The sequence below is a fragment of the Aspergillus steynii genome (assembly GCF_002849105.1).
Source record: "Aspergillus steynii IBT 23096 chromosome Unknown P170scaffold_3, whole genome shotgun sequence".
Taxonomy (NCBI): domain Eukaryota; kingdom Fungi; phylum Ascomycota; class Eurotiomycetes; order Eurotiales; family Aspergillaceae; genus Aspergillus; species Aspergillus steynii.
In genome coordinates this window covers 1,395,017-1,413,947 of record NW_020194400.1, presented here as the reverse complement: position 1 = coordinate 1,413,947, position 18,931 = coordinate 1,395,017, and the positions used below count along the sequence as shown (strand labels likewise).

The 18,931-nt window shown below is 54.4% G+C and overlaps 5 protein-coding genes across 5 annotated transcripts; 4 read left to right on the top strand and 1 right to left on the bottom strand.

Moving 5' to 3' along the window:
* Positions 1–508: 508 nt before the first annotated feature.
* P170DRAFT_473931 (putative sodium/calcium transporter) lies at positions 509–2,864 on the top strand (the record flags this gene model as incomplete). Its single annotated transcript, XM_024853089.1, has 12 exons — positions 509–517; positions 598–1,135; positions 1,192–1,303; positions 1,361–1,402; positions 1,450–1,697; positions 1,753–1,785; positions 1,839–2,146; positions 2,215–2,434; positions 2,506–2,519; positions 2,580–2,633; positions 2,689–2,777; positions 2,828–2,864. The coding sequence occupies 12 exons, from the start codon at positions 509–511 to the stop codon at positions 2,862–2,864; spliced, it is 1,704 nt and encodes a 567-aa protein (XP_024705673.1).
* A 5,487-nt stretch (positions 2,865–8,351) lies between these two features.
* Positions 8,352–11,391, top strand: P170DRAFT_380994 (putative C6 transcription factor; the record flags this gene model as incomplete). The annotated part of the gene is made up of 2 exons (XM_024845549.1): positions 8,352–9,785; positions 9,820–11,391. The coding sequence occupies 2 exons, from the start codon at positions 8,352–8,354 to the stop codon at positions 11,389–11,391; spliced, it is 3,006 nt and encodes a 1,001-aa protein (XP_024705672.1).
* A 1,179-nt stretch (positions 11,392–12,570) lies between these two features.
* Positions 12,571–14,833, top strand: P170DRAFT_353468 (Zn(II)2Cys6 transcription factor; the record flags this gene model as incomplete). The annotated part of the gene is made up of 6 exons (XM_024843982.1): positions 12,571–12,839; positions 12,925–13,398; positions 13,469–13,710; positions 13,777–13,911; positions 13,957–14,047; positions 14,095–14,833. 6 exons carry the CDS (start codon positions 12,571–12,573, stop codon positions 14,831–14,833), a joined length of 1,950 nt encoding a protein of 649 aa, XP_024705671.1.
* A 65-nt stretch (positions 14,834–14,898) lies between these two features.
* Positions 14,899–16,603, bottom strand: P170DRAFT_353605 (cytochrome P450; the record flags this gene model as incomplete). The annotated part of the gene is made up of 2 exons (XM_024843987.1): positions 14,899–16,415; positions 16,474–16,603. 2 exons carry the CDS (start codon positions 16,601–16,603, stop codon positions 14,899–14,901), a joined length of 1,647 nt encoding a protein of 548 aa, XP_024705670.1.
* A 136-nt stretch (positions 16,604–16,739) lies between these two features.
* Positions 16,740–18,415, top strand: P170DRAFT_463590 (uncharacterized protein). Its single transcript, XM_024852178.1, has 3 exons — positions 16,740–16,956; positions 17,010–17,170; positions 17,222–18,415. The coding sequence occupies exons 1-3, from the start codon at positions 16,884–16,886 to the stop codon at positions 18,383–18,385; spliced, it is 1,398 nt and encodes a 465-aa protein (XP_024705669.1). The 5' UTR covers positions 16,740–16,883; the 3' UTR covers positions 18,386–18,415.
* The last annotated feature ends 516 nt before the right edge of the window (positions 18,416–18,931 follow it).

The window sequence follows — 18,931 nt, the reverse complement described above, 5'->3', positions numbered from 1 at the left end:
GCTCGTTTGTCGCGCCTGGGGAATTCAGATTCTGTCCATTCGTTTGGTTAAGTTTTGCTTGATCGGTTGATTTTATTGGATTCTGAACTTTATCTTTTCCCGTCTGTTTATTTGTCCTAATTCGATCGCGTCGTAACCCCGTCTGCTGCGCACTTCTGCCGAGAGAAGCTTATCAGCGTCAAGATCTCTTGTCCTGTGGCCCTGAGGCGCAGAGATCCATCGCTCCAGCCACATTCATTGTATACATTGGGCCTTTGCAATCACCACGTCAATGTAGGTCCCCCTCTTTGTTGCCCATTGGGTTGCGTCTGCAATCGCCACAGCCCTGCTTTATTTCTCCGATCTGCTCGCAAGGGGTGCGTGCTCAAATCCCCTTCCACCGCCTCTTGCCTCTGCCATATCCCCTCCATACTCAGCGACTTCTGTTCTGATCGTGATACAGCATAGCATCAGAGGTAGTATATCCGACTTAGCCGACAACTAAAGCATCCTAACCTTTGAGATGCGTATGTCTACCGTCCCTCCCTCTATCATCCCCCCTTTCTCACCGGCCCCGCTAACATCACCTCTTCCGTTGAAGATATCTATCGCCGCCAGGCCAGAAACCTAGCATGGTATGACGACGACGGCGAACCATCCAGCCATAACCCCTTCAAAAAGTTCCGGGCGCGTCCTCGCCGCTCGAACTCCATCCAGCTCGAAAGCAGACTCATTCCGGTCCGCACCGCCGGCGATGTCCGACTATCCGAGGAGCGCCGTCGTCGGATAGACATGACGGACGGTCTACACGGCCCCAACCATGCCGACACATATCCCCCGCAGTCGGCGGGAACCGATGGCATCGGGGAGGTGGACAGCGTGGAGAAGACCGGACCGGAACCGTCGATGCGGAGTAGCGAGCCCATCAATGTCTCGTACGGGGGAGACGGGACGGATGTGGATGAGGATGGGAAGCCTCGCAAGCGACGGACCGCCACGAGCAAGTTGGGAGAAGACGATATGGACGGGTCGAGAGGTTCGTCGGACGATCCGAAGGGTGTGGCTAACAAGCAGAAGTTCACGGCCGTCGGGCAGTTCAAGGCGACGGTGCTGAATTCGTGGATCAACATTTTGCTTTTGGCGGCGCCGGCGGGAAGTATGTTTTTTCGATGCTGGCTGTTTGGGGTTACATTTGCTGACGGTGGGTTTCAGTTGCGCTGAACTATGCCCATGTCGACCCGGTGGCTATCTTCGTGGTCAACTTTGTCGCCATCATTCCGTTGGCAGCTATGCTCAGCTATGCGACTGAGGAGATCGCCTTGCGGTATGCCAAAGCCTTTCAGCCATCCTGATGTACCTGGCTAACGTGAAACTATGTCAGAACCGGAGAAACAATCGGTGGTCTCCTTAACGCCAGCTTTGGGTAAGTTACTCTCTGTATGATATCCAGGCCACGCTAACAACCGACAGTAACGCCGTCGAACTGATTGTTGCGATCATCGCCCTGGTCGATCACCAGGTCATCATTGTGCAAACCTCCCTGATCGGGAGTATGCTGTCGAACCTTCTCCTCGTCATGGGGATGTGTTTCTTCTTCGGTGGCGTGAACCGTCTCGAGCAGCACTTCAACCCGGTAGTCGCTCAGACAGCCGCCAGTCTTCTCGCGCTGGCCGTGGCGAGTCTGATCATCCCTACTGCTTTTCACGAGTGGTCCGAAGGTAAGTTAAGCCTGGGTTTACCATTCTCTGTAGACATTCATTAACGCACGAGTAGCGGGTGACATCGCCGTGGCACAATTGTCTCGAGGTATGTCATAAGATGTCCTTACCCCATCATTTTGCCTCGCTCACCATCCCCAGGAACCAGCGTCATCCTCTTAGTCGTATACGCCTGCTACCTCTTCTTCCAGCTGAAGTCCCACACAGAGATCTACAACCGGCCCAGCCCGAAGGTCGAAAAACGTCGACAGAAGATCGGCGGCGGCGACGCCAGCCGCGGCATCGCGCAGATCGGTAAAATGACAGCGACGATGGCGGGCCAGAACGCGCAGCAGATGAAGCTGCAAGATCCGGACGAGGAGCCCGAGGAGCCGCAGTTGAGTGTCTTTGTTGCGCTTCTGACGCTGACGATCTCCACGGTGTTGGTGGCGCTGTGCGCTGAGTTCATGGTTCGTTCCTTGTCTTTCTCTCCTGGTGGTTTGATTCCCCGGGCGAGGCTAACCATCAACCTGGATAGGTCAATTCTATCGATGCCATCACCGAGCGAGGCGGAATCTCCGAGACCTTCGTCGGGTTGATTCTCCTGCCGATCGTGGGCAATGCGGCCGAGCACGCCACGGCCGTCACGGTGGCCTGCAAGGACAAAATGGACCTGGCGATCGGAGTCGCGGTGGGATCGAGCATGCAGATTGCATTGCTGGTGCTGCCGTTGATTATCGTAATTGGGTGGGGTAAGGGTAAGTCAATCTCTTCAAGTGTACTGCATGTGTCTGTGTGTATTGGCGCGCATACTAACATGGATGTTCAGGAATCGATGAAATGGTACAGTGACCGCCTGCCTATCCATCTGCATGCGTTATCAATACTAATTATACTCTGCAGACTCTGTATTTCGATGCTTTCCAGGTTATCCTACTCTTTGTCTCTGTTCTGTTGGTATGTATTGCCTGGGTCCCTCAGACCTACTATAGACCGCAGCTAACAAAGACAGGTAAACTACCTCATCGCGGACGGAAAATCGCACTGGCTCGAAGGGATTCTCCTAATGATGATGTATCTGATAATCGCCGTGGCAGCTTGGTACGTCCCTCACTATTTGTTCAAACAGAACCGAATTAACAGAGTCTCAGGTACTATCCCACCAAGGAGACATACAAGACCGAGTGATCCGAGACCATTTCTTTTCCGAATTTGCAATACTACCCTTCGCCAGATACTCTCTTTTTACTTCCATTTTCTCCCTCTGTCTATCGACTTACCTAACTCACCTAATCGACTTGGATGACGATACTCATGCTTGGATTATTTCACATTGTCTGCTCTTCTCTGTACCATATTAGAATACCTAATTTCCCAATTCAAAACTTCGTGAAATCGGACCGGCCCCGAGAAAATCCATCACTGGTCTACTCCGTCTCCGCAACGGAGAACTCCGTTTGGCCCCAGCCACAGCGTGTCGGGCATCGGGTAAATGTTCAGGACGGGGACGGGGACGGGAAAGGGGACAAATGACAGCGTAGGACTGGGGACAGGGGTCCGATGGAGCTACGGGGAACGTGACGGTTTCATTTGTTTTATTGTCTTTATCCATCTGTGGACTCTGGACTTTCGGTTGTTTGTTGTGAACACCGCACACAGCACAGCAGGATAGATATGGATGTAGAGCAGACAGGTAACTACAGATCCATCATATGACAGGCTTAAAGAGAACTAGGTATTATCCCTGTCTTTACAATCCCACATACCTATGCGTACCTGCCTCGGTGCTACCACCTACGCCGAGCAGCCAAGCACCGAGTCCCTAGGCATCTACATCATTGGTGGAATTGCTTCCCCAAGACACGTGGAAGAGACGGGGAAGGATCGCAGGAATAAGCCATTTCACTGCTGGGACCGATGTACGGTGAGGGCTTGTCAATAATGACCGGGTAGCTTCATGCTATTATCCAGTCGGGTTGATGGATATTACCGGCTCAGAGATCGTAGGAACCTGCTCCATATCTGCGTCGGTGGCAATCTCGCGATCAGACGCCCATCAAACCAAACCAGAATTACCAGACAAGCCAGACCAGCTCGGGATACATTCGCCCATTTATCCATCGAACTCGGGGCAAAGGAACGCCGTGCCCACGTCGTACCCGTACGGAGTACCTAGTGTTCGATCGGAAATCTACCGCGTTAGGTAGAGCAGCCTCCTCGCCATACGTCGAATCATCACGAATTGATTAACAGGCCTAGCAACAGAAACCAACCCAGCCCGGACGGAGAAATACAACCCCAGCTAACCACCTACCGAACTAACTAACATGCGACATGCATGCGCCGAGCAGGCCACGCCGTAGGAGTGATCCAAGCCTCGCAACCCGCACTTTAGTCCACTTATCCCCCGGACTCAGGCGACGAGCCGTCCGGACGAGTAAAGTTCAGCCCGTTAGCGGCTCCGTGGTAGGAATTACTCCGGGCTGCGCTACCGCAGACACTAGGGGGGGAACGCCGGCTGATTGATTGGCCGTTGGTTCTTCTGGCTCTGTCTGGCTCCTGGCTGTCTGGCATTGACACTACTCCGGAGTAGGTCGGGCCCTGGCGGGAATGCTGGATGGAGGAAAGTCTACAGTCTGGTAGACTCTGTAGCCCCGTGTAGTAGGTCAAGGAGAGTGTTAGTTGGGGAAACAATCGGACCGACATAACAAAAAAAGAAGAAACAAAAAAAGAAGAAAAAAAAAAAAAAAAAAAAAAAAGTGGCGTGTCCGCAAATGAGAGCGAGTCAGAATACGGACAACATCCCGTCGAGGCTTGGCGGGCCAAGAAAGATGTGGAGTCCGTCTCGCGTGGGTTGCGATGGATCCTCCTGTAGGAGCATTTATCCTTTGATTTTTCATTTTCATTTTTTTATTTCAGTTTTTCTCGCCTCTCCAGTCTCGCCGACGCATCCGTACTGTAGGATTAATTAGGGCAGGTTACCCAACTCGGGCAAGTGTTTGGGATGGTCTCTGTCAGACACCTGAGGCCTCGGAAATCTTACTCCCACGGTTTAGAGGGTTGGCTGGATATCCAGATCAGGTCAGATCACGCCCCCTGGAAACGTGGGGTGACAACCTGGCCCTTAATTATCGAGTAATGGCACCGTAGGATGGTTGTGCTTTCTGTCGGTATTCATACGTGTCCTTGTTTATGTGGGATACTCCGTACTCTGTAAAATCTGTCAATCGTGGTGCTGGTTAGGGCTGTGCTAGTCGTATATGTAGTAGAATAGGGTCGAGTCAAGTGAACTCAATTGCCTGTGACATCAATTGATGGGGACGAGCCAAAAATCTTCAGTCCACCTGACAACCTGCGCGTTGGGTTTCCCGAAGGAGTAATGCTGGCTTCTACTCTTTCTTAGAAAAAAAAATAAAATAAAATAAATAATAATTGATAATTTCCCATCCAGGGAGGTGAGTTTCGCGATGACGATAAGTGCCAAATCAACCCCAACCCCATCCCAACCCCAAAGCTGCCCCCATGCTCGCCTATCCATGATGGCATCGAACAGAAAAACTCGGTCGTCCTCCGGGGCCCTCCGACGCAATTCTTATTATTCATGGGTTACCGTTACCTTCCAGGCCAGCGTTTTGCGGGGTCGGTTCGCTTTTGTGCCTCGGGTGGCGGGTGGAAACCAATCAGCGCCGCCGGTTGAGCCCGAGCAGCGGCCACGGGACAACCGGTTAAAATGCCCAGTTTGCCGGCCTGGGAATTCCGATCGTGGTCGGGTCGGGTTCTCTTCTTTCTTACTGTCTCTGGCGTTTCCTTGTCCACTCTGTCTGTCTCGACGGTGCACTACTCACGAAGTATCCGAAGTAGCGTCCTTTTCCGACTCTGGTCCAGGACGGTCATTTTCTCCGCCCGCGATTTGACTCGGTTGACATCACCCACCAGCGTCGCTCTACGCAGTACGTGAGACTCCGGACTGCTAGGCTCTAGCTCTGCGTCCTTATTTTCCCTTTTCGTCTGACATCATACCATCCTCCCTCCCCTCCCTGGGCGTTCAGATAATTACGGCGTAAAAGCCCAGGAGGAAAACAACCTGATTCAACGACCACAGACGTCCCGTGTCGATCGGGATTCAACCCCTGCCGCCCGCAGCCAATCTCTGCGTCCCAAGCACCGGTCTAGCAAGTCCGCCCAGCCCAGGGCTGATCCGGGTTCTCTTGTTTCCCCGCGGGGAGGGAGAAAAGAGCCCGATGCAGGGAGGGAGAAAGTAGCCTAGGTAGGATAAGCCGTAGAGTCCAGTCCAGTCCAGTTCCTACTCCGTGGGAGGCCGGTAGGGTGAGGTAGGGTAGAGTTTAACGGGAAGGGAAAAAAAAAAAAAAGACAAAATGCGGTAAAAACTACTGCGGACGGGGGATGAAAAAACCTAGGCCCAACGTCCCTGACCAGTGATTGCTGTTTCCATTCGTCGTCGACCAGACACAGCCCAGCCCGTGGTCTGGATGGTCCTGGTCACGGTCACGGTCGCCGTGATCATACCCGACAACCTACGAAAATTCATCTCGGCGGAGCCTTACCCGAGGTTCGTCAGGCTGGGGGGGGAAGTCGGCCTGCCATCCAGAATCTCAATTTGCAGCCAGGATCCCTGTTTGGGGAAGACAGGCGGGATATTTGAGTTTATGGGGTTCTGTCTGTTTGGGTGGTGAGAGGAGGGAAATGGTTCAGATCGTCTGTAGAACTAGACCATTGTTGACACGTCCACACGGGATGGTGCGTTGGCCGAGTCGGTCTTGCCATGGCGGTCTTGGGGCATTTCATGGCAGTGAATCCTGTCGTCCCCGAAATGATTTCATAGGAACTGGTTAGGTAATAAGTTCGATGCGGTCAAGTGACGTTCCACACGGCCTGCTGGTAACCGGCATCCTTTCTGTCGGTCCACCGTCGGGAGAGATGAGAACGAAGGAATGGGTTCGAGTGCAATGGATGGTGTTGAGGCTGTATAATGGATATATACTATGTCCCTTTCTCTCTTTTTTATTCTCATTTTTATTTTGTTTCATTTTTTTTTTTTTTTTCTTCTTCTTTCAAGATGGAATTCCAAGAGAACTATGGGTGGAGGAAATAAATAATGTCGGTCGGCCGGCGGTAACGTTACAAGGATGACCGCCTCTCCGGACGGATCCCCAGTTTGGCGTAATTTACCCGACCAGGACGGAAGAGTTCCTGGCCTGAACTGTTCTCCCGGAGGAAATTGGGGAGGTCGCCTTCCAGACGGTTTGGGTCCCAGACTAGCGTCTCGATTCCCTTCCTCCGTCCCGAGCAGACCGATTCCCAATGCTCTCCAACTCGACTCTGTAGCATTTGTAGCAATACTACATCGTATTCTGATCACATTCATCGGCACTCGGAAGCCTCTCCACACCAGCGTCTCCGGCCGCTCGGTCGCGTCCTTGCATTGCCAGCCCAGGCGGCGCTAACCCGGTTCGGGACTAAGCCTGGGCCTCCGCAAAATGCGGATGTGCCTGGGAGCCTGAGACGGCGGGAGGACTCCGGAGCCTGAGGCTGGCATGTCGGCGCCTCGCCGGTTTGCAGCACAGAATAGACCAAAGACCAGAGACCAGAGACCAGAGACCAGAGACTCCAGAAGAAGAAGAATGGAAAAACCCTCCTCCCTCTCGGCCTGCTTTTTTATGGGGATCCTGTGATTGGGCTCCGTCCCCCACCCGAACGGCGTTTGACCTCTCATCCATTCCTTCCTCGCCGTCTCGTCCAGTCGCGTTGCCGGTCCGGCGCCCCGACTCTGGGCCTGATGGAATTTCGTCGTTTCCCCCACACTCCGCTTATTCCCGCTTCTTCGCCTGGCTTGTCGTCTTCTCCACATCTCGCGGTCCTTCTTCCTCGGTCCTGCTGCTGCTCCATAGCTGTACCCACGTCGCACATTCCCGATCTCCGATAGTCTTAGTCTCGTTTTCCTGGCGCTTTCCTACCCTTCCAATATTATTATCATTACTTGATTGTTATTCCTATTTCTCCGTTTCCTCCCTTGGCCCCCCGTCCTTACTTCCTTTTTCTCCTCTTTTTTTTCCACATTTTTCTATTTTTTAATTGTCCTCTGCGATTGCGCCGTATTATTCTGGTTCTTCGTTTTTTCTTTCGCCCTTCCCCTCCCCTTTCCTTCCCCCCCCCCCCCCCCCCCCTTTTACCCCGGTTTCTCTTCCCCAAACTCTCTCGGCTTCTCTCGTCTGCTCGCTCCCCTTACTGTACGCACCTGCAGGAGGCACAAGAGCCGAAACGAGTCCTCGGACTCTGCGTGACCCCGTGCCCTTGTCGTACCGCACGCGAAAGTCTCTAGGCCGCTTCCCCCGGACCAGGTCGGCCTTTTACTACCTCGCCTCGCCCCCCTTTCCCTGAAGCCACTACCACGACGACACTTGGCCGGAATCCCGGGGAAATATTACCGGAGAAAATACCGCGGGTGGAAAAGCAAACTCACGGGAATCGGTCACTTGCGGCTGCTTCGTCTGCTCCTTTCCCTCTCTTCCTCCCTCTCCTCTCCTCTCTTCCATACGCCTCTCCCTCCCTCCCTTCCCGCCCTTTTCCTCTATCTGATTCACCGTTTGGTACCTTCGTTTCTATCGACTGGAGAGACGGGTCCCCCGTCTCTCGTGCCCGTGTCTTCCCGTCAACATGCGATCTAGTATCGCCTGCGCTCGCTGCCGTCGCAGCAAAATAAAATGTGTCAATTCCGGCATCGATACCACTTGTCGCGCCTGCGAATCCTCGGGTCGTGAATGTGTCTATCCTACGCCGGCCATCGGGGTTGGGGGAGGCTCCGCGAAGCGGGACATTGCCGCTTTGGGCGATGGGGAGGATCGCAATGGTGACTGGGACAGCCCGAAGAGACATCGCTCCCGGAAGGCCGTCGGAGTTTCTTCGTCCGCGGCCAAGGATGCAGCCAAGGCCTCCCTCGATGCGCTGGATAGCTCCGTCCTCACCGTCAAAGTTTGGGAAGCCGTCTTCGACCTCTTTCAGTCCCACTATGCGACCCTGCTCCCTTTCCTGCACCCCGCCTCTTTCATGAACCAGGTTCGACAATTATCCCATGCCGCCTCGTCCTCCTCCGCCCACCCTTCCTCGACTACTACCGCTGCCGTTGCGGCCCCCGGTGCCGTAGCTCCCTCGATCAACCCCGACCATACCCGCGATGCCGCTCAAAGTCCGCCGGTCACGAAGCCGGAGCCGAATCCCTTGATCCCATTGGGTGTCCTCGCCCTCACCGCTCGCTTCCACCCCCAACTCGTCGCCTTTCACTCGCCCTCCTCCCCAGGGCATCCGTCCAACCCCCTCGCTGCTTCCGAATTCTATGCGACGGCGTTGCGCAGCCGGCTGGCCGGCATCGATGGCGCCAGTCTTGCCGTGCCGGATCTGACTCGCGTCCAAGCGCTGCTGATCTTGGCCCTACACGAATGGGGGATGTGTCGGGGGAAGAGTGCGTGGTTATATGTGGGCATGGCTATTCGCTTGTCGCAAGCGATGGGTCTACCGTTTGAGTTGGAAAACGACATGCTCGCCCGTGAGGGGCCCCGATCACCCGCCCTGAAGGCCGAAGCCGAGCTTTTCGGCGTCGCTCGACGACCGACAGAGCCCAAGGAGCAGACATCGGACGACATCATTGCGCAGGAGACCAAGCGTCGCACCTTTTGGGCCTGCTTTCTGTTAGACCGCTGCCTGAGCAGCGGCAAGTATCGACCGCGCATGATCCGGGTAAAAGAGCTTGGCATTCAGCTGCCGAGTGACAATGCTTTCGCTTTTGGCGAGCGGGTGCGCACGTCGCGACTCAGCGAACCGGTCGTCCGTCGTCCGCAAAGCTTTGGTGCGCAGGGCGTTCAGATTCCGAGTATTCGTCAGAGCCTCGGCGGTTTCAGCGACGACAAGCTACCGAATAACGGCCCTCAGGACGCCAAATCGTGGTCACCTATTTCTCGAAGGAAGGACTCGAGTGAGGACGAAATCGACCGGTGGGAAGTTGGGGCTGAAGAATCCGTACTGAGTCGTGTCATCCGAGTAATTCGAATCTGGGGGAGCATTGCCAAATGGTCCTGCGCTGGCGGGAGACGGTATGTTTCATTTGCTTTGATGAACTGAATATGTCTAGCTAACCAATCGCAGAACTGAGCAACTTCCACCATGGCATCCGGAGTCGCGCTTTTCGAAGCTACGGCTGATGCTGGGCGAGTTTCAAGATGGTCTCTCCCGTAACCTGCAGTATTCTCCGCGCAACACCGATACTCACATCATGTATAAAAACACCCTTGCGTCCTACACGGTCATGCATGTGGTTTATTTCTTATCGGTGATCGTTCTTCACCGCGCTTATATACCCTTTCTCCCCGTGCGGTGCACGGAGCCCGTCGGTCCTCTGGACGAGCCGCTCTTCCCGGCCGAAAAGTCCCCTATGTCGGACGGCTTCTGGCGTGAAAGCGCCCGAGAGCTCTGCGCGGCGGCTCGGCAAATGATGGACCTTGTAGCCACCTGTCAAGACCGAGGGGTGTTGGTTGAGAACCCGCTGGTGGGCTTTGCCGTCTACAATGCCGCCTTCGTCGGTATCTATGCGGCCCATTTCCCGCACATGGACTTGGAGGGCGTCCTGGCCCCGAAGCCGGCATCCGGCGGTGATCGGAACCATCAGGGCCAGGCCCAATCTCGCAAGGCCCTCGACGTCCTGCGTGAAATGCGAACCCGCCTCAAAATGGCCCGCGGTTGGTTCCGCACGCTGAACCGACTCCACAGCTACTTTTCTAAAGTCAAACGGGACTTCCGCCGACACTCTCGCAGGCTGGATATGATGCCAGAACTTGTTGATGGACACGTCAACGGCGTTCGACCCGTGCGCGAGGGCGGCGCCGGTGGCGGCTTGGAAGAGTTCAAGCTCATTGAGAAGCTGTTCCTAGACTTTGGCTCCATCGAAGATCAGTTGCCCGACGGCGCCGCCGATGAGGATGCAGCAGCCGTCGCAAGTGACCGAGCCACCAATCTCAGCGATGCAGGCAGCAATGCCGTTCGCAGCGAAACTGGCGAAGCGGGAGAACCGTCGCTGGACGGGGCCGGTGGACGTCGTGAGTCGTGGATTCCGGTTAACAGCCCCGGCATGCCCATGCCCGGTCCGGACGGAGAACGACGACCCAGCCTGCCTCTACCGCCTGGTCGGTCATTGCAATCTCAGTCTCCATTCTCGCTTCCTTCCCTGCAACACCATCCCGAGGGCGGTATCTACAACAACTCTTCCCCAACTCTTCCGTCGATCGGTCCGGCCGGGTCGTATGCTCCAACCACGGCGGGGGCCCAAGCTCCGGCTCAATATGGCGCGGTGCCACCACCGCCTACAAATCGTCTTCAGCCCATCAACTCGTGGCTCGGATCTCGACCACAACCCCCGCCCGCTCCTTATCCGCAATCTCTCCCTCCCATCAACCCGGCCAACTCGCATAGTCTGCCACTGCTCCCGCCCCCGGGAGCTGTGGGACATCCGGGGGCATCACCACCGGTCACGGTGGATGGGTTGGAAAGTGTGACTTCCAACGGTTTGTGGTCGACCAGTCTCGGGGGAGACGATGTGCTCGCCTTTCTTGAGGGGTGTGAGTACGATCAATTGGCCGGACTGGTGCCATCTGAGGTTGGCATTCCCACGGGATGGCTCAGCACCGTCTGGACGGAATTCATCCGTTAAGATCACCTCACTCCTCATCTTCTTATTTCCTTTGTCTATTTTTACCCCTTGTTCTTCATTTCTTTTTTCTTCTGTCTATCAAACTGATACGACATGACTCTGCACACCTTGTGTATGTACCATTATTTCTCTCTCTTTCTTTTTGCGTGATATGTACTGTATGAATATGTATCCGCCGACGGCGGCCTCACGACGATCATACGAACGGATGGGCAAAAAACAAGGGGTGGTTTGTCCCGGGACACCCGGAGGCTGGGACTGATTTGATTGGATTTGTTTCTGCTTTTCTCACTGGTTCCTGGGCGCAAGCGACGGCTGAAAGGGTCTGGACTTGATGATTGATTCTCTACGGTCTGCTTTGTTTAGTTTGAGCGCGGCGTTTGGGCGGTCTAATTGGCCTTACTGATTTGATGGACGGATGGTCCTGGTTTGTTTTCATTTCACTTGTTGTCCGATGAGAATACCTAGTTACGACCTTGCATGCATTGCACTTTCTTTCCTCCTTTGTCTGGACTCGAGTAATAGGTTGGCGTTGACGACCTAAGTCTGATGTGTTCGAGTTAGGACAATTTCGGTGTATAGTTAATCTGAGCTGGTATGGAGTATTCTCGAGCGGGTCTCTTTCACAGTTTCTTTATGCGCTCATCGCTGTAGAAATTGAGTAATGAAGCGCAAAGACCGTTGAGAAGGCTAAATTCTCCGATCTGTATGATCTTCAGGAGTCTAAATTAAGCTCGATCTATAAGGCTCAGTGACAGTTGGGGTAATTGGAGCGCCCATCCATAGTTCAGATGTCTGGAATTACAGGACTTAGGTGAACAACACAGTGGTATGTTACACTATTGGCTTTTCTACCGGCTCTTCTGTTCTAGATTCAAGATAACATGCAAGTTCGTAGTAAGTATCCCATTCAATGGACAATTGGCCACGAATCTCATCATTCCAGTTCATGAGATTCATGTTGACGTCCCAAACAGGCCTAGCGCCATACGCAGCCACATGATCGGTAATACCAATACGCCGGATCGTCCTTCCGACGCCTCAACCCATCTGTCTCTCTTCCATACTCCATCTAATCCCATATCACATATGCTTCAAACAACCCAATTACATGAACAATTCATCCCATCTACCCTAAACTCCATTAATCCCTCCAATTCCCTTTCCACCCACCCCGCCATGCCCGAAAATCATTCCGACAATGCCCACTATCCCTACGACACTAACCGCGTGCGCGAACTGCTCAAGAGCCATCGCAAAACCCGCGGCCTGCGCTCCTGCTTTCCGTGTCGACATCGCAAAGTCCGCTGTGACGGACACGTGCCTTGCGCGAGTTGTGTAAAGCGCGGACACCGTGAATTGTGTCGTTTGCCGACGGAGGAGAGACCGCGGGTTTCTGATTCAGCTGGGACTGGCGATTTGGGTGGCGGGTTGGATTTGGATGAAATGTTGGTTTCTCTTACATAAACACCTCTACTAATTGACGTTTTTGGTCTATTATCTGTCTAAATTCAGCACTGACAGATGATACAGAACGAACACAATTGAGGAATCCCAATCCCAATCCCAACAGCCCTCGACAGACCCGAACCTGGTGATTTCTCGGCTCGAGAAAATCGAAGAGCAGATATCTGCCTTGAAGGCGGAACTTCGCGCCTCGTCGGCATCTGACCCGGCCACGGCGCCGTCGCAGAGTCCCCAGGTCTCCAGTCACGAATCCGGACTGGGAAATCCGTCCGTTTCTTTGCGCGCCAGACCCGCCAGCAAATCACCCGGCCGGTACTGTGTCGAAGACGCTACAGGCGCTACTCTCTATCTGGGCAGCCACTCAGACACCCCGCTCGCGCTGGGATGTCGACAGGCTTCCGCGATGGATGATACCATGCTGTACGGGGCCATGGCGAATCAGTTCGTGCCGCGCGCGTATCCGTTCACTAGCCTCTGGGGCCCGGAGGCGACTGCTGCGGATATTTGTGAGACGTTGCCGGAGGATTCGGACGTGATTCGGTGGGCTTCTTTCCTCTGCATGTTGACTTGGCTTTTTGGCTTGGGTGTTATCAGAGCTGATTGGTTGTAGGTATTGGCAGGTCTATCAGACAAATGCGTACCCGTTTTATCCGGTGCTGGTGACCCTCGAGGAGTTCGGTCCAGCGCTGTTCGGGTTCCTGGATCGGCGATTCTTGGCTAGAGAGGAGAGAGAAGGAAGTGGGGATGAGCCTAATACGTCGTGGCTGGCGCTGTTGTTTGCGGTGCTGGCGTGTGGTGCGTATTTTTCGGATGATCCGATCCGGGAAAGAGATTTGCGGTCGAAGGTGTTTAGTATGTTCTCTCTCTCCTCTTTCGAGCTGGTGGTTTCTGCGTCCCTAGAGCTAATGAGTGGCGCAGTCTGTTCATCTTTCCACTGTCTACGATTGTCCAACATTTTCAATCGTACCGACCTCAACCAGATCCAAGCTATGGCACTGATTGGGAATTGTTTGCGAAACAACCTTGATACGAATAGTGCATGGATTTTGATGGGTGAGTTCAATGTATCTTTTCGATCCAATCCTCTAATGGAATTAGGGGCAACTATTCGAATGGCTCAGAGTATCGGACTACATGATCCCTCGCGATCCTTGTCGGCAGAAGAGCAAACTAAGCAGAATCAACTATGGTACGTCCGCATTGTGATATCTCTGGAATCATATCTAATTCGCCCAGGTGGATGCTCATCTGGCAAGACACATTCCTATCATTCACTTACGATCGCCCGCCCAGCTGGATTCCTGTTGATGGTTCCCTATCCCTTGGCTCTATGTCTCAAGGGGGATCGTCCTTCCAGAAATGTGTACTTGACCTCTGCCGCATTCTCCTAGCTCGAGCACAAACCAAAACGCCCGGTCATCCTCACGAACTGCTTCAACCCACGCTCCAATACAAGCAGCAAATCGAAAATCTCTTGAACCATGCCCAGCCTTTCCTCGTCGACCGAAGCCGATGCTATTCTCTTCAGAATCATCTGGAACGACTGGCCCTGGGCATTCATTTCGGATACGCTATCTGTCGACTGTGTCAGATATATGCGGACGACACGGACATTAACTTGCCCATTCCTGAAACAATCAAGTCGAGCTGGTCAGTCCGAGCGATGCAGGTCGTCGAATGCTTTCTAGATCTCTATCGGCTATCGGCGAACGTCTGCCGCTCGTTGGCCTTTGTGCACAACGCAGTCAGCTGTGCCATTACACTCATGAGCCATGAGCGCCTACGACCGGAGGATGACCGCAAGATGAGGTTCCTCATCGAGCGGCTGATCGCCGTTCTAGAAAAAGAAGAGAAGAGCTCAGAATGGCGCGACGCGGATACGAACGTGCGATACTTTGGACCGTACTCGCGTGCACTGAAGGCATTGCGGGAGATTTCCTCGAGTCAAGAAAGTCAAACAGCTCAATTTTCATAATGTACATGTGTCTATGTTTCTCTATGTCTATATCTAATGTTTCTTTTGCGAACAAAACCTTCCCCCTACCCCCGACGCTTGGCCCTGACATAAAAGTTCAACGGCCGAATCAGCTGGAACTCAGGGTCATAATCGATCGCCTCCAGACCCTCGCGCACAAACTCATACCGACTCACCAGCTCCGACAGCAAAACCTTGACCTCCAGCAAGGCAAAATTAAACCCGATACACCCGCGCGGGCCCGTGGCAAAGGGTATATACGCACAGCGGTGCCGATTCTTGACCTCCTCTGTGCTCCAGCGGTCCGGATCAAAGCGGAACGGGTCCCGCCAGACGTTCGGGTTCGTGTGGATTGCATACAGTGCCGGCACGATGACACTGTCCGGCGGTAGGCGGTACCCGCCAGGTAAGACGACATCCGTCTTGGTGGTGCGGCCGGGCTGGAATGAGGCGTTGTGCAACCGCTGCGTCTCCTTGACGAAGCTGTCCAGGTATGGCAGGCCGTGCGCTAGGTCCGGGGTCCATTCCGTCTGGTTGCGTTCCCCGTTCGGTCCGACGATCCCATTCTCAACCAGCTCCTGGTACAGGCGGTCCTGGGTGCCTTCGTACGTGACCAGACAATAGATCAGCCATGACATGAGCGTCGACGTCGTGGTGAACCCGGCGCCCGTGACGATCAGCGTGTTGCCCATGAGCAGACCCTCGGGGAACCGTTCCCCCTTGTCATCGACCGCATGCAACAGGTACTCGACAAAGCAGGTTGCCTTCAACGCGGCCTCATTCATCGGCGCATCCGACATCCCCGACCCAGCAACCTGGTCAATCGCTTCCTGCAGCAGCGAGTAGACCGTATGTCGGACCTCGCGCAGCCGGGCCGGGTCCCCGAACGGCAGATGCCGATACCATTCACCGCGGGCGGTGATCTTCTTATTCAACGACAGCATACTAGCGATGTTCGTGACGATCGGATGCAGCGGGCTATCGAGCGACTCGAAGTGTTTGAAATCCTGGTCCAGCGCAAACGACCCGATGGTCTGCGACGCCAGCTTCAGCATATACTGGTAGACATTCCACGACTCGTCGCGGGCATCCAACTCATCAAAGACCGGCAATGACTTGCGCACACACCCCTGCATCAGTCCCGTATAGTGCCTTACAGCCCTCGGCCCCATCGCCGGGGGAAGATACTTGTGCGCGAGCCGCCAGTTCTCGGTCTCCGTGTCGCCGATGAAAATCGCGCTGTTGTCCTTGATGCCCCAGAGGGGGTGCTCGGCGTTGATCTTCTTGGTCATGTATGTCGACTCGGCCAGCGCCACGGCGGCGACGCGCGGGTCGTCCGTCAGATACGTCGTCTTGCCCATGTTGGTGGTTTTGATCGCGGGGCCGTATTTCCGGAACAGCCGATAGTGGTTGCCCAGGTGGTCGGGGAAGATCTCGTAGAAGCTGCCGACGATTGGGAGTCCGGCTGGGCCTTCAGGGGATCGGATCGCATTGCCGTCAATGCGAAGGCCGACGGGAGAGGAGGCGGAGAGGATATCGGAGACGGAGGTGAGGGTTTCAGATTGGCTGTGGAAGGAAATGCCTGGTTGGTTTGTTAGCCGGCCTGGCTGATGAGATGTCTATAGGAGACGAAGATATACCGGTTGGCTGTGCAACGTGGAACACGCTCCCGACTGCGCGCTGCAGGTCTTCGAATTTCCAGCTGTCATCGACTGCCACTGCTTGCGCGGAGACGATGTCATCGCCGACGAGGTAGAACTGACACGACATGATGATTTTGGTTCGTGATGGACTTGAAGATGCATACAGACACTAACCATGCTTTATATCCTACACTTTCTATCTGTATCCTGCAGAATGGACAACCACGCCGAATATCCGGCAGTGGACCGGCTCTCCGATGCTGCTCCGGTGCTGCTCCGGAATTGCTCCGGATCTCGTGCGAACTTCGGCCGCGGGATGCCGGAAGCCGTTGGCCAACAACATCTGGGATATAAATAATACAGAAGAGGGTCTACTTCAATCTGCAAGAATCAATAACCAGATCAAAATGTCGTACACTCTTGAGCAAGTCAAGAATCATTGCAAGCCAGACGATGTCTGGGTCGTGCTGCATAACAAGGGTAAGGATTCTCAATTCTATACTCAGGATATTATCTGACTCGGTGAATTCTAGTCTATGGCATTACCAAATACCTCGAGGACCATCCTGGTGGAGGTGCCATTCTGCTCGAAGTTGCCGGAACTGATGCCACGGATGCATTTGAGGAAATTGGTCATTCCGACGAGGCCCGCGAGCAGCTGGAGCCGTTCTACGTGGGAGATCTCCCAGCTGAGGTACCGTTACTATGCCCATATCTCATGTTTGGCTGATACTAACAATCCCAGGAACAAGCTGAAACAGTCGAAGTCTACCGTCCCACCTACGAGCATATCTCCCAGGCCGCCGCCGTGGACGTGCACAAACCCTCCCTCTGGACAAAAGTGTTGCGTGTCGTAACCAAGCTCGGCCTGGCCGGTCTCATTGGCACTGCAGCTGTGACTATCTACCAGCAGGACCTCACTCCCCAAGTCCTGCAGGCCCTTCGCAACAATACCAGCAGCAGAAACAGCAACGGATCCTTCTGGACCGGCGCCGGCATCGCCAGCATCACCCAGCTCACAATCACCTGCAGCCTCGGCCTCTGGCTCTCCTCCAAGCTCGACGTGCAGCAAGAATTCACACACTACCAACCCCGTCGTGCAGCTCACTCTGCATCCCTAATCCCCCTCCGACACACCACCACCCTAGCATCCCCTCCCATCCTCCATCCCCAAAAATGGCGCCCCCTCACTCTCACCCAAAAGACCGAACTCACCCCCAACGTCTACCGTCTCGTCTTCGCCCTCCCAAACCCCACAGACACTCTCCCCCTACCCATCGGACAACACATCGCCGTCCAGGCCCAGATAGACTCGAACCCGATCTCCCGCTCCTACACACCCATCTCCTCGTCCACCTCCCTCGGCCACCTCATCCTTCTCGTGAAAGCCTACCCGCACGGCAAAATGACCACCCACCTCGCCTCCCTCCCCATCGGCGCCTCGCTCCTCTTCCGCGGCCCCAAAGGCGCAATGCAGTACTCCCGCGACTCCGCCCGCACTATCAACATGATCGCCGGCGGCACCGGCATCACGCCGATGTACCAAGTCTTGCGCGCAGCATGCACCGACCCGCTTGACGATACGCGCATCAACCTCCTCTACGCGAACAATACCGAGAACGATATCCTTCTGCGGGAGGAACTTGATGCGCTGGCTCGCGAGCATCCGGACCAGCTTAATGTGAAGTATGTGCTTAGCCGGGCGGATGATTCCTGGAATGGGTATCGGGGATTCGTAGACGAGGGCATGATGAGGAGGGAGTTTTCGGCGCCGGGAGACGCGAGGAAGGTGTTTTTGTGTGGGCCGCCGGGGATGGTCGACGCTGCGAAGAAGATCCTAGCGGGGTTGGGATGGTCGGTTCCCCGGGGGTCGGTGGCGAAGGGGGAGGATCAGGTTTTTGTTTTTTGATTTGATTTCTGTGTATTACTTGTATTGTGTTAGGACTTGGGGGGGTTGCTTAAGGATAGACTAGATTAGATTATATTAAGTGTTCGCTTTTCTGAAGATCACTAATCCAAAGGTTCAACACCATATATACCATGATCGTCAAGAATGACAAACGACAAAGACAAAATGGCCAGAACTCAGTCCAACACACAGGTATATCCTTCCCACAGTAGAAGGAGAAGTAACTCGGCCGTACCTGTTTCGAAGAAAGTATATCTCAAAACCGGAATCCAGGAACCTTTGAACCGAACCGTCATTCAGGACCCGCTTTCGTTCATTTTCATCAAGGTTGTTTGTTTTGTTCTAGCTACGTCATGAATAAAATGAATCAGTTCAATCTAGTAGAGCGGGTAAGATAGAATGGATAACTCGGCAGGCTGGGTGGTATACATCATATAGATCTGATTCCGCCCCGCTCCGCCGCCGCCGACACTCCTCCGTGCTGGATCCGAGGGTCTCCGAGGGTCTCCGATGCCGAGAGCCCCGAGTCCTGTGTTTATACCTATT